Source organism: Manis pentadactyla, chromosome 3, assembly GCF_030020395.1.
Source record: "Manis pentadactyla isolate mManPen7 chromosome 3, mManPen7.hap1, whole genome shotgun sequence".
NCBI lineage: Eukaryota > Metazoa > Chordata > Mammalia > Pholidota > Manidae > Manis > Manis pentadactyla.
In genome coordinates this window covers 194,836,668-194,856,901 of record NC_080021.1, presented here as the reverse complement: position 1 = coordinate 194,856,901, position 20,234 = coordinate 194,836,668, and the positions used below count along the sequence as shown (strand labels likewise).

General features: G+C 38.7%; 1 protein-coding gene across 5 annotated transcripts in view; it reads left to right on the top strand.

Annotated features, from left to right (window-relative positions):
• Positions 1–17,078, top strand: part of ABCA1 (ATP binding cassette subfamily A member 1) — a 144,446-nt gene extending 127,368 nt beyond the window's left edge. For 4 of the 5 annotated variants that reach the window (XM_057498894.1, XM_057498895.1, XM_057498893.1 and 1 more), the window contains 7 exons: positions 7,543–7,649; positions 9,737–9,878; positions 10,272–10,406; positions 11,412–11,515; positions 12,113–12,205; positions 12,857–13,100; positions 13,714–17,078. In XM_057498894.1, the coding sequence (XP_057354877.1) occupies positions 7,543–7,649; positions 9,737–9,878; positions 10,272–10,406; positions 11,412–11,515; positions 12,113–12,205; positions 12,857–13,100; positions 13,714–13,854 (966 nt within the window). In that variant the 3' untranslated portion in view covers positions 13,855–17,078. The other variant, XM_057498896.1, reaches the window with a different exon arrangement.
• The last annotated feature ends 3,156 nt before the right edge of the window (positions 17,079–20,234 follow it).

Sequence of the window (20,234 nt, the reverse complement as noted above, 5' to 3'; positions counted from 1 at the left end):
GCACATACATTAGAATAATAGGAATACAGCTACGTAACAAAAGCAAACCTACAATTACCAGCCATACCCAGTGAAACCAAGAAAACCAATTAGGTACCCTAGGCATTTGTGAAAACTTATCAGTGATATGATGGATATTGTCTAACTGAATTTGAATAGTTTGAGAAAAATCAGACAAATTAAAACAATACATTCCTGGGAACTGTTCACATCCCATGTGTTCTTTTAACAGTAGATAGTCTGTAGTCGCACGATTTTGGAGCACTGCAACTTGCACTTCTCCTAATTCTTGGTTGAGTTCCGACAGTATAGATCCAGTCAAATTTGTTGTTTTACTGTATGCACAGGCCAGCTTAGATATCTCCTTCTTCATTCCAATGGCAAGTCCAGGAACTGGTGGGATGACTGCAGCTACAACTGCAGCAGTGCCAGGATCTTTGTTGAAGTTTTTTGATGTTCATCTTCTGGAATGACTCTTCCAGAGGATGTTGATGTTGGAAGTTCTTCTTCATATCGTATCTTAATTCGTTTTCTGGGTAGCCAAATTAGGCTTTGATCCTCTGTATAAACACAAACAAACCCTTTGCCCACACTTTGATATGACCTTTATACTATTGTGAAGAACCTATTGGAGATCACCACACAGGAACTGCCTTTTTTTTTTTTTAAGAGAAAGGAATATTATCAGAAAAATGTACTTCCATAGCTGATCATCTGACACCCTTTGAAAGATCAAAATTAAGGATATGTAAAGCATGCATTAATCGTTGATTTGCAGTTAGTTATATCCTATCAGAGAGTAATCCCCCTTTTCTTTCTCTCTCTCTTTTTTTTTTGTTATCATTAATCTACAATTATATGAAGAATATTATGTTTACTAGGCTCTCCCCTATACCAACTCCCCCCCACAAACCCCATTACAGTCACTGTCCATCAGCATAGCAAAATGTTGTAAAATCACTACTTGTCTTCTCTGTGTTGCCCAGCCCTCCCCTTTCTCCCACCCCCCACATTATGCATGCTAATCATAATACCCCCTTTCTTGCCCCACCCCCCTTATCCCTCCGTACCCACCCATCCTCCCCAGTCCCTTTCCCATTGGGAACTGTTAGTCCATTCTTGGGTTCTGTGCTTCTGCTGCTGATTTGTTCCTTCAGTTTTTCCTTTGTTCGTATACTCCACAGATGAGTGAAATCATTTGGTATTTCTCTTTCCCCGGCTTATTTCACTGAGCATAATACCCTCTATCTCCATCCATGTTGTTGCAAATGGTAGGATTTGTTTTCTTCTTATGGCTGAATAATGTTCCATTGTGTAAATGTACCACATCTTCTTTATCCATTCATCTACTGATGGACACTTAGGTTGCTTCCAATTCTTGGCTATTGTAAATAGTGCTGCGATAAACATAGGGGTGCGTCTGTCTTTTTCAAACTGGAGTGCTGCATCCTTAGGGTAAATTCCTAGAAGTGGAATTCCTGGGTCAAATGGTAAGTCTATTTTGAGCATTTTGAGGAACCTCCATACTGCTTTCCACAATGGTTGAACTAATTTACATTCCCACCAGCAGTGTAGGAGGGTTCCCCTTTCTCCACAACCTCGCCAACATTTGTTGTTGTTTGTCTTTTGGATGGTAGCCATCCTTACTGGTGTGAGGTGATACCTCATTGTGGTTTTAATTTGCATTTCTCTGATAATTAGCGATGTGGAGCATCTTTTCATATGTCTGTTGGCCATCTGAATTTCTTTTTTGGAGAATTGTTCAGTTCCTCTGCCCATTTTTTAATTGGATTATTTGTTTTTTGTTTGTTGAGGTGGGTGAGCTCTTTATTTATTTTGGATGTCAAGCCTTTATTGGATCTGTCATTTACAAATATATTCTCCCATACTGTAGGGTACCTTTTTGTTCTATTGATGATGTCTTTTGCTGTACAGAAGCTTTTCAGCTTAATATAGTCCTACTTGTTCATTTTTGCTTTTGTTTTCCTTGCCCGGGGAGATATGTTCAAGAAGAGGTCACTCATGTTTATGTCTAAGAGATTTTTGCCTATGTTTTTCTCTAAGAGTTTTACGGTTTCATGACTTACATTCAGGTCTTTGATCCATTTCGAATTTACTTTTGTGTATGGGGTTAGACAGTGGTCCAGTTTCATTCTCTTACATGTAGCTGTCCAGTTTTGCCAGCACCATCTGCTGAATAGACTGTCATTTTCCCATTGTATGTCCATGGTTCCCTTATCAAATATTAATTGACCATATATGTTTGGGTTAATGTCTGGAGTCTCTAATCTGTTCCACTGGTCTGTGGCTCTGTTCTTGTGCCAGTACCAAATTGTCTTGATTACTATGGCTTTGTAGTAGAGCTTGAAGTTGGGGAGTGAGATCCCCCCACTTTATTCTTCTTTCTCAGGATTGCTTTGGCTATTCGGGGTCTTTGGTGTTTCCATATGAATTTTTGAACTATTTGTTCCAGTTCGTTGAAGAATGTTGCTGGTAATTTGATAGGGATTGCATCAAATCTGTATATTGCTTTGGGCAGGATGGCCATTTTGACGATATTAATTCTTCCTAGCCAAGAGCATGGGATGAGTTTCCATTTGTTAGTGTCCCCTTTAATTTCTCTTAAGAGTGTCTTGTAGTTTTTAGGGCATAGGTCTTTCACTTCTTTGGTTAGGTTTATTCCTAGGTATTTTATTCTTTTTGATGCAATTGTGAATGGATTTGTTTTCCTGAATTCTCTTTCTGTTGGTTCATTGTTAGTGTATAGGAAAGCCACAGATTTCTGTATGTTAATTTTGTATCCTGCAACTTTGCAGTATTCCGATATCAGTTCTAGTAGTTTTGGAGTGGAGTCTTTAGGGTTTTTTATGTACAATAGGATGTCATCTTCAAATAGGGACAGTTTAACTTCTTCTTTACCAATCTGGATTCCTTGTATTTCTTTATTTTGTCTAATTGCCGTGGCTAGGACCTCCAGTACTATGTTAAATAACAGTGGGGAGAGTGGGCATCCCTGTCTTGTTCCTGATCTCAGAGGAAAAGCTTTCAGCTTCTCGCTGTTCAGTATGATGTTTGCTGTGGGTTTATCATATATGGCCTTTATTATGTTGAGGTACTTGCCCTCTATACCCATTTTGCTGAGAGTTTTTATCATGAATGGATGTTGAATTTTGTCAAAATGCTTTTTCAGCATCTATGGAGATGATCATGTGGTTTTTGTCCTTCTTTTTGTTGATGTGGTTGATGATGTTGATGGATTTTCGAATGTTGTACCATCCTTGCATCCCTGGGATGAATCCCACTTGGTCATGGTGAATGATCCTTTTGATATATTTTTGAATTCGTTTTGGTAATATTTTATTGAGTATTTTAGCATCTACATTCATCAGGGATATTGGTCTGTAATTTTCTTTTTTGGTGAGGTCTTTGCCTGGTTTTGGAATTAGGGTGATGTTGGCTTCATAGAATGAGTTTGGGAGTACTCCTTCCTCTTCTATTTTTTGGAAAACGTTAAGGACAATAGGTATTATGTCTTCTCTGTATGTCTGATAAAATTCCGAGGTAAATCTGTCTGGCCCGGGGGTTTTGTTCTTGGGTAGTTTTTTGATTACCGTTTCAATTTCTTTGCTTGTAATTGGTTTGTTTAACTTTTGTGTTTCTTCCTTGGTCAGTCTTGGAAGGTTGTATTTTTCTAGGAAGTTGTCCATTTCTTCTAGGTTTTCCAGCTTGTTAGCATATAGGTTTTCATAGTAGTCTTTAATAATTCTTTGTATTTCTGTGGGGTCTGTCATGATTTTTCCATTCTCATTTCTGATTCTGTTGATGTGTGTTGATTCTCTTTTTCTGTTAATAAGTTTGGCTAGAGGCTAATCTATTTTGTTTATTTTCTCAAAGAGCCAGCTCTTGGTTTCATTGATTTTTTTCTATTGTTTTATTCTTCTCAATTTTGTTTATTTCTTCTCTAATCTTTATTATGTCCCCCCTTCTGCTGACTTTAGGCCTCATTTGTTCTTCTTTTTCCAGTTTCGATAATTGTGATGTTAGACTATTCATTTGGGATTGTTCTTCCTTCTTCAAGTGTGCCTGGATCGCTACATACTTTCCTCTTAAGACTGCTTTCGCTGCGTCCCACAGAAGTTGGGGCTTTGTGTTGTTGTTGTCATTTGTTTCCATATATTCCTTGATCTCTACTTTAATTTGTTCGTTTATCCACTGATTATTTAGGAGCATGTTGTTAAGCTTCCATGTGTTTGTGAGCCTTTTTGTTTTCTTTGTAGAATTTATTTCTAGTTTTATACGTTTGTGGTCTGAAAAGTTGGTTGGTAGAATTTCAATCTTTTGGAATTTACTGAGGCTCTTTTTGTGAGCTATTATGTGGTCTATTCTGGAGAATGTTCCATGTGCACTTGAGAAGAATGTGTATCTTGTTTCTTTTGGATGTAGAGTTCTATAGATGACTATTAGGTCCATCTGTTCTAGTGTGTTTTTCAGTGCCTCCGTGTCCTTACTTATTTTCTGCCCAGTGGATCTATCCTTTGGGTTGAGTGGTGTGTTGAAGTCTCCTAAAATGAATGCATTGCATTCTATTTCCTCTGTTAGTTCTGTTAGTATTTGTTTCACATATGGTGGTGCTCCTCTGTGGGATGCATATATATTTAGAATGGTTATGTCCTCTTGTTGGACTGAGCCCTTTATCATTATGTAATGTCCTTCTTTATCTCTTGTTACTTTCTTTGTTTTGAAGTCTATTTTGTGTGATACTAGTACTGCAACCCCTGCTTTCTTCTCTGTGTTGTTTGCCTGAAATATGTTTTTCCATCCCTTGACTTTTAGTCTGTACATGTCTTTGGGTTTGAGGTGAGTTTCTTGTAAGCAGCATATAGATGGGTCTTGCTTTTTTATCCATTCTGTTACTCTGTGTCTTTTGATTGGTGCATTCAGTCCATTTACATTTAGGGTGACTATTGAAAGATATGTACTTATTGCCATTGCAGGCTTTAGATTCATGGTTACCAAAGGTTCAAGGTTAGCTTCTTTAGTATCTTACTGCCTAACTTAGCTCGCTTATTGAGCTGTTATATACACTGTCTGATGATTCTTTTCTTCTCTCCCTTCTTCCTCCTCCTCCATTCTTTATATGTTGGTTGTTTTATTCTGTGCTCTTTCATTTTTCCTTTAACTGCTTTTAGTTGGTAGTTGATTTTATTTTTTGCCTTTAGTTAGTATTTGGTTGGTCTGCTTCCTTTGCTGTGATTTTATTTTCTCTGGTGACATCTGTTTAGTCTTAGGAGTGCTCCCGTCTAGTACAGTCCTTCTAAAATACCCTGTAGAGGTGGTTTGTGGGAAGCAAATTCCCTCAACTTTTGCTTGTCTGGGAACTGTTTAATCCCTCCTTCATATTTAAATGATAATCGTGCTGGATACTGTATCCTTGGTTCAAGGCCCTTCTGTTTCATTGCATTATATATATCATGCCATTCTCTTCTGGCCTGTAAGGTTTCTGTTGAGAAGTCTGATGATAGCCTGATGGGTTTTCCTTTATTGGTGACCTTTTTCTCTCTAGCTGCCTTTAAAACTCTTTCCTTGTCCTTGATCTTTGCCATTTTAATTATTATGTGTCTTGGTGTTGTCCTCCTTGTGTCCTTTCTGTTGGGAGTTCTGTGTATTTCTGTGGTCTGTTCGATTATTTCCTCCCTCAGTTTGGGGACGTTTTCAGCAATTATTTCTTCAAAGACACTTTCTATCCCTTTTTCACTCTCTTCTTCTTCTGGTACCCCTGTAATACGGATTTTGTTCCTTTTGGATTGGTCACACAGTTCTCTTAATGTTGTTTCATTCCTGGAGATCCTTTTCTATCTCCCCGTGTCAGCTTCTATGCGTTCCTGTTCTCTGGTTTCTATTCTGTCAATGGCCTCTTGCATCTTATCCATTCTGCTTATAAATCCTTCCAGAGTTTGTTTCACTTCTGTAATCTCCTTCCTGGCATCTGTAATCTCCCTCCGGATTCGTTCCTTAGGTCTAGTATATTTCTTTGCATCTCTGTCAGCATGTTTAAGATTTTTATTTTGAATTCTTTTTCAGGAAGACTGGTTAGGTCTGTCTCCTTCTCTGGTGTTGCCTCTGTGATCTTGGTTTGCCTGTAATGTTGCCTTTTCATGATGATAGAGATAGTTTGCAGAGCTGGCACGATTGATGGCTGGAAGAACTTCCCTTCTTGTTGGTTTGTGGCCTTCCTCTCCTGGGAGAACAGCGACCTCTAGTGGCTTGTGCTGGGCAGCTGCGGGCAGACAGGGCTTCTGCTTCCTGCTGGGCTGCTATGGAGTTTAACTCCGCTGTTGCTGTGGGCGTGGCCTGGCTCGGGCAGCTGCTCCAAAGTGGTGGAGTCGCGTTGGAGGGGGATCGGCAGGAGGCTATTTATCTCTGTAAGGGGCCTCAGTGCTCCCTGCAGCCCAGGGCATTAGGGTGCCCAGAGATCCCCAGATTCCCTGCTTCTGGACTAAGTGTCCCAGGATGCTTCCGTCCGGCTGTTTGGTCCCTGTCCCTTTAAGACTTCCAAAAAGTACTCGGTTTTCTTTGTCCCGAGTGCAACGTCTGCAGGGACCCACTCACAGATCTTACTGTCCTTTTTCCCTAGTTTCCAGCACCTCACACATGCACTGTGTCTGCACTCTGGTGTGGATGGCTGGCTCTGGGTATTTAGCAGTCCTGGGCTCCCTCTCCCTCTCCGCTCCAACTCCTCTCCTCCCACTGGGAGCTGGGGTGTGGGGTGCTCGGGTCCTGCCCGGCCGGGGCTTGTATCTTACCCCCTTCGTGAGGCGCTGGGTTCTCGCAGGTGTGGATGTGGTCTGGTTGTTGTCCTGTGTCTTCTGGTCTCTCTTTTAGGAAGAGGTTTCTTTGTTGTATTTTCAAAAATATATGTGGTTTTGGGAGGAGATTTCCGCTGCTTTACTCACGCTGCCATCTTGGCTCCGCCCTCTGTGAAAATTGTTTTTTAAAGGCTTCTCTATTTATATCTATGTGGAGCAATCAGTCATTGAGAGGATGGGGACCCCATATGTCAAAAGAGTACAATTTTGGATAATCTCAGGCAATTTCAGAAAAGCATGCACATGCAAAATGTGATTTTGTGATCTGTTCAAAATGATGGTAAAATTCAAATAGATTGTTAAAAATAGATTTTCCCTTTTCCCATTCATGTTTGTGTTCTGTACCTTTAGCCAGATCAGATGGTAAGATGTGATTGGTTTGGCTTTCATTACTATTTTTCATACATTAGCTTTGGCCTCAACCTGATGATTAAATAATACTTACAAATATGCCCACACTTAAAATGGTCTTATGATAAGATATATTTTTAAATATATGAGTTCTTAAAACAAAAAAAAGAAAAAAGTACTCTTAATTGATATTTAAGAATGGTATTTTAGGTTCATGTAATATAAATACTAACCTGAGGCAACTATAAGGTTCATTTATATGATCTGTGTATTATGGGTATGTTTAGTAGTCGTTTGCTTATACAACTTACCCAATCTTTTTCAGTGCTTTGGACTTCTGGGAGTTAATGGGGCTGGGAAATCATCAACTTTCAAGATGTTAACTGGAGATACTACTGTCACCAGAGGAGATGCTTTCCTTAACAAAAATAGGTAAGAAAAGATAACCACTACTTACATTTCCTTTCATTCTCACTTTATTCTTTTTGTCAGCTTTATTCAGGTTTAATTTACATACCATACAGTTCACTCATTTTAAGAGTATATAATTCAATGACTTCAAGCCAGTTTGCAGAGTCATATAGCTATCATCACAGTCCAGTTTTAGAATATTCTCCTCATCCCAAATCTATTGTATAGACACATAAAAAATCTATTATATATACACATATAAATGTGTAATTGACTTCATATTGTATCTAGGTTTTTAATTTACTTATTATTAATGAGTGTATTATGGATATTCCCCAATAGGTTACATATTCTAAGATGTAGATTTTTACATTGCTGCATAAAATTCCCCTATGTACATGTACCTATACTTTATTTAAGAAATTCCTTATTTGGGGACCCTTAGTTTCTATTTTTCACTCTATAAATATGTCCTGTGTTCATCTTTTATTATTTCTTCAGGAAAAGTTCTATAAGGTAAAAGGGTGTGTACTTGCCAGGTTGCCCACTCTAAATTCTGTATCAGTTATTGAGGCCACATCAGGCATATGAGAATGCACAGGCCACCAAGCAGTCTGATCTTCAGGGTTACAGCTCTACTTTAGAGACCTGTTAGGCCATGTTACCTTTGAATACCCTAGATATGTAGGGCTTCTCTGGGCTTTTTATGTGGGGAGATGGAACAAGGCAGTGGTTTTTAAACTTTTCTAACTATGACTCATAGTAGCCAGTACATTTGGCCCCTCAACCCAGTAAATACACAAAAACATAGAAACATGCATATAGCTTAAAGCTTTGTAAAACAGTACAAACCTGCACTACTTGTAGCACTCTCTGATATTTCTTTTTCTACTCTATACCATGTCATTAGAAAATACTAGTTGTGACCCACTAAATTTTACAACCTGTTAATGGCTGATGACTCACAATTTGAAAACAATGGACAGGGAACTACCAACCAATAAAATTGAAAAGTGCAAGTGACTGAATGTACTTATGGATCTCCTCCTCTGCCTCTTACCAATTTTTTCAGTAGCAGTGTAAAGGAGGTTTAAGAGAACAGAAATTCTGGAATAGCAGGCCTAAGGCTGCACACCTGCTTCCCCAGGCTTGTTCCTAGTACCAGGCTCCTGGGACATAGTAACTGGCCCAAAATAAGGTTTGTCACAGTGACTGGTTTTAAGAGCTGGCTTGGGTAGTATAGCTGTCAGGGCCAGGTACAGTGTCTATGGGTACCTCAGTCATAAGTCTGGAAAAGGTAGGACATGGAAGTACTAATCAGATACACAGAGGGGAATGAATACTGCTGACAGGCCAAACTCATAGCTGTCCAAAGGCAGCTGCAATGCAGCCCTCAGACTAGATGTGACACTGAACTTCTCCCACATTGGGATTCTAACCTGAGATTGGCTTCATAGGGCCTAAAAGCTGCCCCAACCCACCAGTATATGTAAAATTGCATCTGTAGGTATATTTTTTTCTTGTCACCAAATTCTCAGAGGATCTGCAATCAAAAACACTTAAACCAGGAGGGTGCCTGGTTTGGGCATTTAGTGGAACCAAGAGGTCTGGACCATGCTGAGGTGGAGTCAATATATAGGCAGCAAAAAGCAGAGGGAGGTCATGCCAGAGTTGCTGGAGGTTCTCTGCATCTGAATGGCCATGAAGGAAACTCCAGAATAACAAGGCATTTGGTACCTATGACTGGGCCACAGAGCTGAGTATGGGGTGGGCACTCAGTGTTAAAGCCCCACGACTGTGTGACCGAGGTTGTTGGTAAGGATGGTGCTGCAGCTGGGATGGACTTGAGAATTTTGAAATGGTACCGAGCCTGCAGGTTGAGGTTTTGGGGGAGCCACATATGAGAAAAGACTGGGCAGGATAGAGGCAGAAACCGACTGCCGGAAGGACTAGCATCCTGGGGGCAGAAAAGCTGTTCTCTCAAGCTGCGGCAATTGTACTCACTGGTATTTCTGACCTGTGCAAGCATACTTCATAGGGATGTTGGACAAGATTGTTTGAGTATCTCTAAATGCTTAAAACCTGACCAGTTTTGTTTTTATTTGCAGTATCTTATCAAACATCCATGAAGTACATCAGAACATGGGCTACTGTCCTCAGTTTGATGCTATCACGGAGCTACTGACTGGAAGAGAACATGTAGAGTTCTTTGCCCTCTTGAGAGGAGTCCCAGAGAAAGAAGTTGGCAAGGTAACCTGGGTACCAGAAAGCCAGGCTGCCTCCTTTGGCATAGTGATGACATATCTTACAGCTTTGACTTTCACACGACTGTTGGCTTGAGGCTGGTTTCCGTCGTGGGTACAGCGCTGTGGAGTGCTGGCTCCCTGCACCTCCTCTCAGAGCGGGAATTGTGGTGGAGGAAGTGGGCAGGGATGGGTGGGCAGGCATGCTGGAGGGCCAAGAGGGAGTGCTGCTCCCACCCACCTAGTCCCTTCCCCCTGCTTTGGCCCCTCAGCACTTGCCAGGTCATGCTTATAGAAGCTAGTCCTACTCAGTGGAAGAGTTTTCATATGTAAATGTAAGAAAGCATGATAAAATTACCAAACCAGACAAAAGTCATGGTGCTTTTTATTGGTCTAATAGGTTGGTGAGTGGGCAATTCGGAAACTGGGCCTCATGAAGTATGGAGAAAAATATGCTGGTAACTATAGTGGTGGCAACAAGCGCAAGCTTTCAACAGCCATGGCTTTGATTGGCGGGCCTCCTGTGGTGTTTCTGGTGAGTGTGATTGTCAGTGGAAAACTGCTCTTCTGGCTTGAATTGAGAACGTGACTTTCTAAAGTCCTACATGTGTAGGGATATTGCATGACTGGCTTGGCAATGGCATGCCTCGCTTCCCTGACCAGGAACAGCGGAGCAGCCTCAGGGAACCAGAGGGAAGCAGCCTTGTTCCTTTCCTTGACACTAATTGGGGGTGGTTCTGCCATGCCCTCAGATGCCCCAGAAGAGACACTCTATGTACCTTGTTTGTCTAGCATGGAGAACACTGACAAGTATGGCTAAGGCTGTATATGTGATTTGACCTTTCTCTAGAACATTCTTTCTGACCATCTATGTGTTCATTCTCTGAGGATGGGGAGTGTGGATACAGCTTCAGGGTCCCCAAGGTAGCACCTGGGTCATAGTTCCTTACATACTGATAGATGGAAACAGATTAGACTGGACAGTGGCACTCAACCCTGTTTTTCTCTAGAAGACAAAAGCATTGTAATTATTATATGAAGAAAGCTTGGTTAAGGCTTTAGTGTTGTCCGGAAAACTTGGATCTGGAATTTGTTTCTATAAACTAGCAAGCACCATAGAAAGGCTAAACTGTTGTGAGCTACAATAAAAAAGAAGAAAAGGAATTTTACCCAAAGTTTATACTGACTTCAGTGGAGATTTCAGACAAAAGAATTTTTTGTATATATTTGGCAGTCATGAAAAAATTATTGAAACTAAATGTCTTTTTCCCTTCCCTTTCTGTTTATTTGGAGAAACTTAATTTCACAAACATTTGAATTTACTACTTCAATGACACATTTATAAGTGAACTGTTACAAACGAGTATGAAACTTTTACTTGTAAGGTCTGGTTCTTTGGTCTCTCAAGAAATAACTAGAAGGGCAAGTTAAAATTTAAGCTGTTTCAAAGGTACTTCTGCATTTAAAAACAAACTTACCTTTGGTGTTGGTTTTTTTTTTTTTTCCAGCAAATAATAGGACCATTTTATTCTAATTACAGGATGAACCAACCACAGGCATGGATCCCAAAGCCCGGCGATTCTTGTGGAATTGTGCCCTAAGTATTGTCAAGGAAGGGAGATCAGTAGTACTTACGTCTCATAGGTTGGTAGTGAAGACTGGTGTGGCTTTTGTGTTGTGTAATTTAAAAATTTTCCAAGTAGAATATATGATCATTATATAAAATTTAGAAAATACAGAAAGACAATGAGAAAGACAATTATAATTACCTGAAATTGTATCACTAGATTACTATTATTGAGCTAAATATCTTTGCAGATTTTTCCTATGAAAATCTATATGCACACGTGCACACACGTGTGTGTTTACAAGCAAAAATGCAAGCTTAGTGTATATATATATATATATATATATATATATATATATATATACTGTTCTTTTTCATTTAATATATTGTGAACATGATTCCAATTAGTAAATTTAGATGTCATCACTTCTTACAGCTATTAGTGGATGGTATTACATTAGAATATACTCAAATTTATTTAACTGTTCCTGTCTTTGTAGACATTTGGACTATTTCCAACTTTTTTCGCAATTGTAAACAGCACTGGAGTGAACAGTATTATCCCTACATCTTTGCATTGTAATAGGTTGCAGTTATGCCCTAGGAAGCTGTATATGATGTTCTGATGGTTATAGGCACCTCTCTCTAAAACTCAAACCTCCGTTTTCCCACAGTATGGAAGAATGTGAAGCTCTCTGCACAAGGATGGCAATTATGGTTAATGGGAAGTTCAGGTGTCTTGGCAGTGTCCAACATTTGAAAAATAGGTAACAAAGATAATTTCTTTGGGATAGCACCTTCTGAGAAAGCTTTTATTTATTTTTTCCTAAGTGTATAAATGGTGGCTCTAAAGAGAAATAAACTGAACCAAAAGATATAGCAGAAAGAATGAAAGTTTTGAAGTCAGAATTGCATTCAAATTCTGTCTTTACCTTTCTGAGAGTAGTCAGGAGTGCTAGGAATAGCCACTTACTAGCTTTGTCATATAGATGAAATGGAAAAATTTGCCCATGTTGGTATGGTTAGAGCATCAAACTCTAGACTTTATGCAAACTTTAGACAAATGTTAGGCTTTAAAGTCAACACAAACCAGTCCATATCTTGGCCTTACCACTTACAAGCTCTGTACCATGGGCAGGTGACTAACTCCCTGAGCTTCAGTTTCTCTATAACATCTGTCAGATTTCATAGGTTCAGGTGAGGATTAAGTGAAATAATGTGTGTCAAGGCACTCAGCATGGTACCTCACATGGAATAGGCATTTAATAAATGGTAACTAGTTCCTTTTCTGAGATACTTATTTCTGGGTCAGTCAGGGACCTTGTTTTTCATTGCACCAGTTGGGTTTCAGGGCTAAATACTCTTTTGAGACATTTCCTGAGACTCTTCCATATCTTTTTTTTTTTTTCTGTTTTCAGGTTTGGAGATGGTTATACAATAGTTGTACGAATAGCAGGGTCCAACCCTGATTTGAAGCCTGTCCAGGAATTCTTTGGACTTGCCTTTCCAGGAAGTGTCCTAAAAGAGAAGCACCGGAACATGCTGCAATACCAGCTTCCATCCTCGTTATCTTCTCTAGCCAGGATCTTCAGCATCCTTTCCCAGAACAAAAAGCGACTCCATATAGAAGACTACTCTGTTTCTCAGACAACCCTTGACCAAGTAAGATTTGAGTGTCAAAATAGATTTACTTCTCAGGGTGAGGATTCCTGTCCCCTGTCCCGTATCCCCATTATGGGCCCTAGAGCAGTTCAGGCTGAGTTTGAATTCCTGACCTACTGGCTATGCTTTTTACTAAAGTTTTCCGAATTTGTAAAAGGGAGATGATGTCTCTAGCTTATAGGGTTATTAGACTGTAACAATAATCATGAGAACTACCATTTATGGGTACCTGCCACAGGCCAGGCATTTTGCCAGGTACCTCATCCCATTTAAATTGGACAACATCAAGTACCAAACAGATCCTGGCACTTAGTATATATTCAGTAAATGTTAGTTTTCATCCCTCTTCCCATTAATCAAGCCTGTATGAATCAATGTAAAAATATGATTGAGCACTTGGTGATTTGAGAGGCAATGTAGAAGGTCAATTTTTAAATGGTTAATGGGTTTTCAAGTATTCCCCTCTCCCTTACACAGAGTTTTCTAGTTAATCTATTAACACAGTCTTGTATTCTCCTACTTGACCTCATTTCCACATGGGGAAAAAAATGCAACTGGAACTGGAATAAAGAAAAAGAGCTATTTTTATAAAGGCCTGTTTTTCTTTTGACAGGTATTTGTGAACTTTGCCAAGGACCAAAGTGATGACGACCAATTGAAGGACCTGTCATTACACAGAAACCAGACTGTAGTGGATGTTGCGGTTCTCACATCTTTTCTGCAGGATGAGAAAGTGAAAGAAAGTTATGTATGAAGAATACAGTTTGTACAAGGTGGCTGGACAAAAGGGGTAAATAGCCCTTCCTTTGCACCATGTGAAGTGCTCCAGAGGAAAGAGCTAGAAGTTTTTGTGGGAAGAATTAAACTGGATACTGTACTGATACTATTCAATGCAATGCAATTCAATGCAATGAAACAAAATTCCATTACGGGGCAGTGCCTTTATAGCCTATGTCTTGTATGGCTCTCGAGTGAAAAAGACTTGAATTTAGTTTATTACTTTATTATACTATGTGAAACTCTAGTATGGAACCCAATGGACATATGGGTTTGAAATGCTTTTTTTATTCCTTTGTATTCTCACTGGGGTTGCAACAACAATTCACCAAGTAATCATGGCCAATGATTATGAAAATCAAAAGGCATACACATTCTTATTCATTAAGCCGTGCTATGCCAGAAGACTGGTCTCCCAGTGACACATCCATTGCTGGCAATGAGTACACCAGAATTACTAGTGCCAAGTTGCTCAGAAAGCATGAAGGACCATGGTGTGTCATGCACACGTTTGTGAAAGCTGCTCTTCTCAGAGTCTATCATTAAATATCAGGTGACAAAAGGTGCCATGTGTCGGGAAAATCCTACTTTGATTCCCTTTGATGAGCTGCTCTGGAGGTGGTAACATACAAATTGTTGGTGCCTCTAGGCAAGTGAGGCTTGGTTCTACTGTTACATTGTCCCTCACTTGGAGCCATGGGTCTCCAGGGTCATCTTTCTGGTACTCTTTAAGTATACTTAGATGCTGGTTGGAAGCAAAAAATCAGCCAAATTGTTGGGGCTGCAAGCTGCTGAGGTCGTCATGAGATAAAAGAGATGGCATGTTCAAACCCAGGGAGGCCTATGTCTGTTTGTCCTGGTTATCTACTAACATGGTACATTGCATCTCAAGATCTTATTGTTTGACATAAGTGTAGTATTATTTCTGGCTTTCTGAACTAGGTAAACTTAAAAAGATGGAGCTGTAATTTGACAAAAATCTTTGTACTTTAATGTTATCTGGTTTAAGTTGTCAGTGATTTCTGAAACCTTAGAATGGCCTCTTTGTAGAACCCCGTGGCATAGAGGAGTATGGCACACTGCTTTGCTAGCTTTATTTTCTCATGTAAGTTTGCAGATGGATCAGCTGTCTAGTGCTTAGTGATTAGAAAACAATGTGATGGTCAAGATCTCATGACATTATGTTTGAGTTCTTTAAGATCTTTTAACATACTCACAATCTCAGTTTGTTAACCAAGTATTTTTTGAGTGTATGTTATAGTTGAATGAGTATATGTATGTATGGATTGGATGAAGAGAAATTAAGTCAAAGTAGATTTCCTGTGCCATTAGTAAGTCCACTAACTGATTTAAAATTTAAAATAATGTGTTTTTTTTTTTTTTTTTTGTGGTTGTGGAACCCCACTGAAATACTAGGCAGTCCACTTTTTGAAAATATCAACAATGCAAAAAAAGCCAAGAAAGTGTCAGTGTCACAAGGGTCACAAGAGTGAACGATGGATGCCGGCACAGAGAAGGCGGCTGGCTACAAAACTTGTTGAACACAATTTGTGCTTATGACATTTAGTACTGTCAAATGGTTGGCTTTGAAGATTTTAAACACCCCATTATCCCCATTATGACTATCTCAAATTTGTCACCTCTTCAATCACTAACCTATCATGAAAAAATTAAAAACAGCAAATGCCCCATATGAAGTTTATTTCAGACTTTTCTAACTCAGTCTTTTTTTTATAGTAAACACTTCACAAAAATATTATTTCACTAATGCTTAATGTTATCTGTCTTGAGACAACAAAAATATGAGAGAACTAGAGTTCAACTGATCTATCACTATCATTACAAATTTCTTTTTTTTCTAAGTTTTTAACTCTATGAAGGTGTAGTATTTCAGATCTATTTCACATCTATATTTTTTTCTTTTATCATTTACAGACTGTTACATAACTCACTGCTTGGAAAAGAAAATGTCTTTTAGAAAGTAATGCTAGTACTGTTTTCTAAAATGATAAGTAACGAAGGCATATTTCCAATATTCATTGGCATAAGATCAGTATATTTTATGCTATCTTTAATTATCTAAAATTCATAGAATAGTTTCTCCTATCAAACTTAAGTATTTTCCATTTCACTAGAATCATGTTCTAGTTCTCTAAATCCATGAGCAGCTCTTCTTGCTTTAATTACTCTGACTTCAAGGCCATATTAAAAAAAAAAAAAGGCACTGTGAACAAGTTTGAAAAAAACAACTTTTCAATATAGATTTAAAGGATCTCTTCTGAAGCTGGAAACAATCTACAGTTACACATTGATTTCATTGATACTGTTACCTTTTAGACTATTAAACTCGTTATCTTCTAAATTTTCCTGTGTAAGCCTCCTTACAGCAGAAACTTTTACCAACTCTCAGTTGAAATTTCCATACATTCCCTGTGGAAATATAACTGTGAATTTAAAAAAAAATTTCAAGAGTGTTTTAAGATTTCTGCTTTGGTTTCTTTTCGAAACCTCTAACAACTGTAAACAGGAAAAATACAAAAGAAAACAGTAAGAAGCCCTCTGTATGTAAATGTCCAACACAGTTCATTATTAAAAAACAACCAAACCTCAAACTACTGTATTTCAAGATCTATACTGAAAGCATTGTGACTATTTAATGTTGCATATCGTTCATTCCCTGCATAGTAATCACTGATTAAAGGGGAGTTGTCTGTTTTCTTGTGGTTGTATGCATCAGGTAAAATTTTTTCCAAAGAGCCCTGTGTCATAATATTGAACCACTCTGATACTGAGATATTAATTTGTACTTCTGTTACTATTTACTAGGAATAATATATACAGTAACATAGCTCTAATTCTCTTCAAAGTTGTTGCATCCCTTTTTATAGAATGTTTGTATTTCTGTAAGGATTAAGAATTCTACTCTCCCTTCTTACCCTAGGACAAAACTATGTTTTTGTGCTTTTTATCATTGGCCCATCATTCCAAGCACTTTATGCTACTCGAATGGTATCTATTTTTGCACTGGAATATCAGAGAACTGCAAAACTAGACAAAAGTTTCACAATAGATTTCTAAGTTAAATCATTTTCAGAAAAGGAAAAAAACAAAAAAAATTTGTATTGTCAGTAACTTTATATGAAATATTAAAGCATATTTCTATGTTGTAATGAGTCATGAAATAAAGCTGTGACAAGTTTTGTTGGTCTGTACAAATTGATTTTTGTGCATTTGTAGCACCACCTACTGTTAAAGCTTATAAAGCCATTATGGGAGTAAGAAATGTCCACTTGTAGAGGGGAAGCTGTGTGGCTTAAAAGTGAAAATTTTAGAAAACGTCTTGTTAATCACAAAAGAGAACTCGGGGGACTTCCTGGAAAGAAAGGGTGTTTTGCACTTTCATGATTTAGCTAAGATAGTAACTGGCACTGAGTTTAAGCAATTTTTAGATAAACTTATTCTGCCTAGTGATTTGAAAGCTGTGGAGATCTTTGAAAATATTCTGTAGCTAAGCTTATTTAATAAAAGTCTCATTACTTCATTTGTTATTGAGCACTGCAAAGGCAGTCTTAAGTGCTCTTGCTTATTCAACCAAAATGCAAGGGCACAGAAATGACGAGTGCACTGGTAAGATGCTGGGTGTGGATGACAAGGAGGAGTGTGCAGAAGTAGAAAAATGTGGAAGGAGTTATGATACTGAAATTAATGGATGCACCTTCCCTTTTCCTGTAAAATGTGCTGAGCAGTCTATACCTAAGATAGGTAGTGCTACTGTGAGACAAGTGGATGTATTTTTCATAGCTCATTAGACATCAGTTTCAGAAATGATGTCTGCTTATTTCGGTACTTGGAGAACTGTCACACAGCCCTTATTCTGCAAACGGTGGAGCTGTGGCTTTATTTATGATCTCTCCTGAATGGCTGTGATGATATGTGGTGAACAGTCCTTTCCTACAGCGTGGATCTGAACTCTGTGCGGAAGCATCTTGGCTTGCAAGGGAGCCTGGTTGACCATATGGTAAGAGCTTCACAACTTTGTCTTCCCCCCCTTAAAGTTCACATTACAGGTGACATCAGTGAAATGACAGAAAACTGTTTCTTTATGAAGAATGACAACTGAGGGAGAGAATACTGAAAAAAGGCAGTTAATTTAGGTAATAATGTAAATTACCCATGAGTCTTGACCAAAATATTCTTCTAATTAGAGAAAAGCCTACATGAACACTACAAGTTTAGAAAACTCTGGAACCTTTGGAATGCTAATGCATACATAAATATGAAAAAGTTTAAGAAAATTAACTTTCTCCCAGTGTTGTACTGTGTTGTCTGGAACTTCATTTAATCCTCAATAGCTGCCCTTTGAGGTAAGCAGTACCATTTGACATGAGTAAAACTGGCTCAGAGGATAAGGAACTTGTCTAGTTACCCGACTAGTAAGTGGTAAGGGGTTCTTTTTGGTGAAGTTCGGCATCAATTAAAATTGTCCTTGTAAAATTAAGTTCAGTACCACACAATTTAACTGAAGTTCGGCATCAATTAAAATTGTCCTTGTAAAATTAAGTTCAGTACCACACAATTTAACAAATGCTTACTGAACTCTACTGTGTGCCAGATGCTTTTCTAGGTTCTGAGGATACAGCACTGAAGAAGACAGAACTCCTGCTTTAATGGACTTAAATTTCAATGGAGAAACTAGTCATTTTCATAGTGGATCTGTGAGCAAACATGATTCAGACAGCGGTGAATGCTAAGAAGAAAATGAAACGTGGTGATGGGATAACGATGGAGGTGGGAGTCAGAGATGGCCTGTCTGAGGAGTGACATTAAAGCTCAGATCTGAATAAAATGGGTAGGAGCTAACATTTGAAGGTGGGCAGGAAGAACACTCCCAGAAGAAAACACCTGGTGCAAGAGCCCCAACATGAAAGGTGGGCAAGTTGGGGAAGTGGGAAGAGAATTCCAGTGTCTCTGGAGTGGTGGGATGGAATCAGAGATGGCCTTGCAGGACATATTAAGGTAGCTCCATGTTATTGTTGGTACAATGAGGAGCCACTGGTGGGTTTTAAACAAGGTAATGGTTTGATCTAATCTGCAGAGAGAACATTGGCTGTATGGGGAGAAAGGACAGTAGAGAGACTAAGAAAGATGGTGGTGGATTGGGAAAGGATAGTAGCAACAGATACAGGGAGGAACAGTCATTCAGGATCTGTTTTAGAAACAGAACCAACAGGACCTGTTGACAGGCTGAATGTAGGGGATGAGGGAAAGAGATCATTAAGGTGACTTTTGGTTTGTGTGTTAGGAAGGCAGTTGGTATTTCAGTCCAGAGGTCAGGGGCAGTGATGGGAAAGAAGATAAAAATGGGTGAATCAAGAGCACAAATACGGTACTTAAGCCTTGGAACTGAATGACTGAAGATGACAGAATATTTGTGAGCCCTGACCTTGCCCATGTTTAGAAGAGATGCCAGCAAAGGAAATAGGACTGACAAGTGAGGAGGAGGAAAATCTACGAGTATGGCACCATATACTGAAAGCTCCAAAATCAAGGTGTTTTCAGGGGACAGAGTGGTTAGTTGTGTCCCAACACTGCTGAGAAGATGAGCAAGATGAATCTGTTCTGACCTTCAGCAGAGTAATTTCAGTGCACTGACATGAATATGTGCACTGACATGAATATAGGCCTAACTAGACTGGATTTATGGAAGAATAAGAGGTAAAGAAGGGAAGACAGTAAATAAAATTCTACAGAGACTTTTGCTTTGAAGGGAAGCAGAAGACATGATAATAGCTGGATTACAAAACTTTCATTTGGATTATTGTCTTAATAGTATAGGCTGCATCTGAGTAACATCTCACCTGTACTTACTGATTTTTTTTGTTTTTTAGTCCTTTGACATGTCTTCTATAAGGAGCCTTACACTCTGTACTTTGTTTTCCAAATTTCCCTTAGACAGCTAATTCATAATTTACTGGTATATATTCACAATATGTTTTAGAAACATAAAATAATTTCGCTGTAAATAAAGACTATCAAGGGAGCTTGGAAGTACCAAACCTAGTTTAAGAAGGCAGAGGCACTCAACTAAAATGGAAATTCAAGGTGCTTCAAGGAAAACCCTAGCATATCTGTGGTGGTACTCAATAACCTTTCCTTCTCAGATCATTATGTTATTTTCTTGGTATTATTTATCATTAATGTTGGTAAATTATTACTGCCATGACCCTACAGCAACTACAGTAAAAGCTCTAGAGAAGATAACATAAAAACAAAATGCAAATTAAAAAAACCCAGAACAGGTATGTAGGCTTTTATTAGGTCAAGTATTTCCATAACAAAGACCTCTTTAAAACAAAC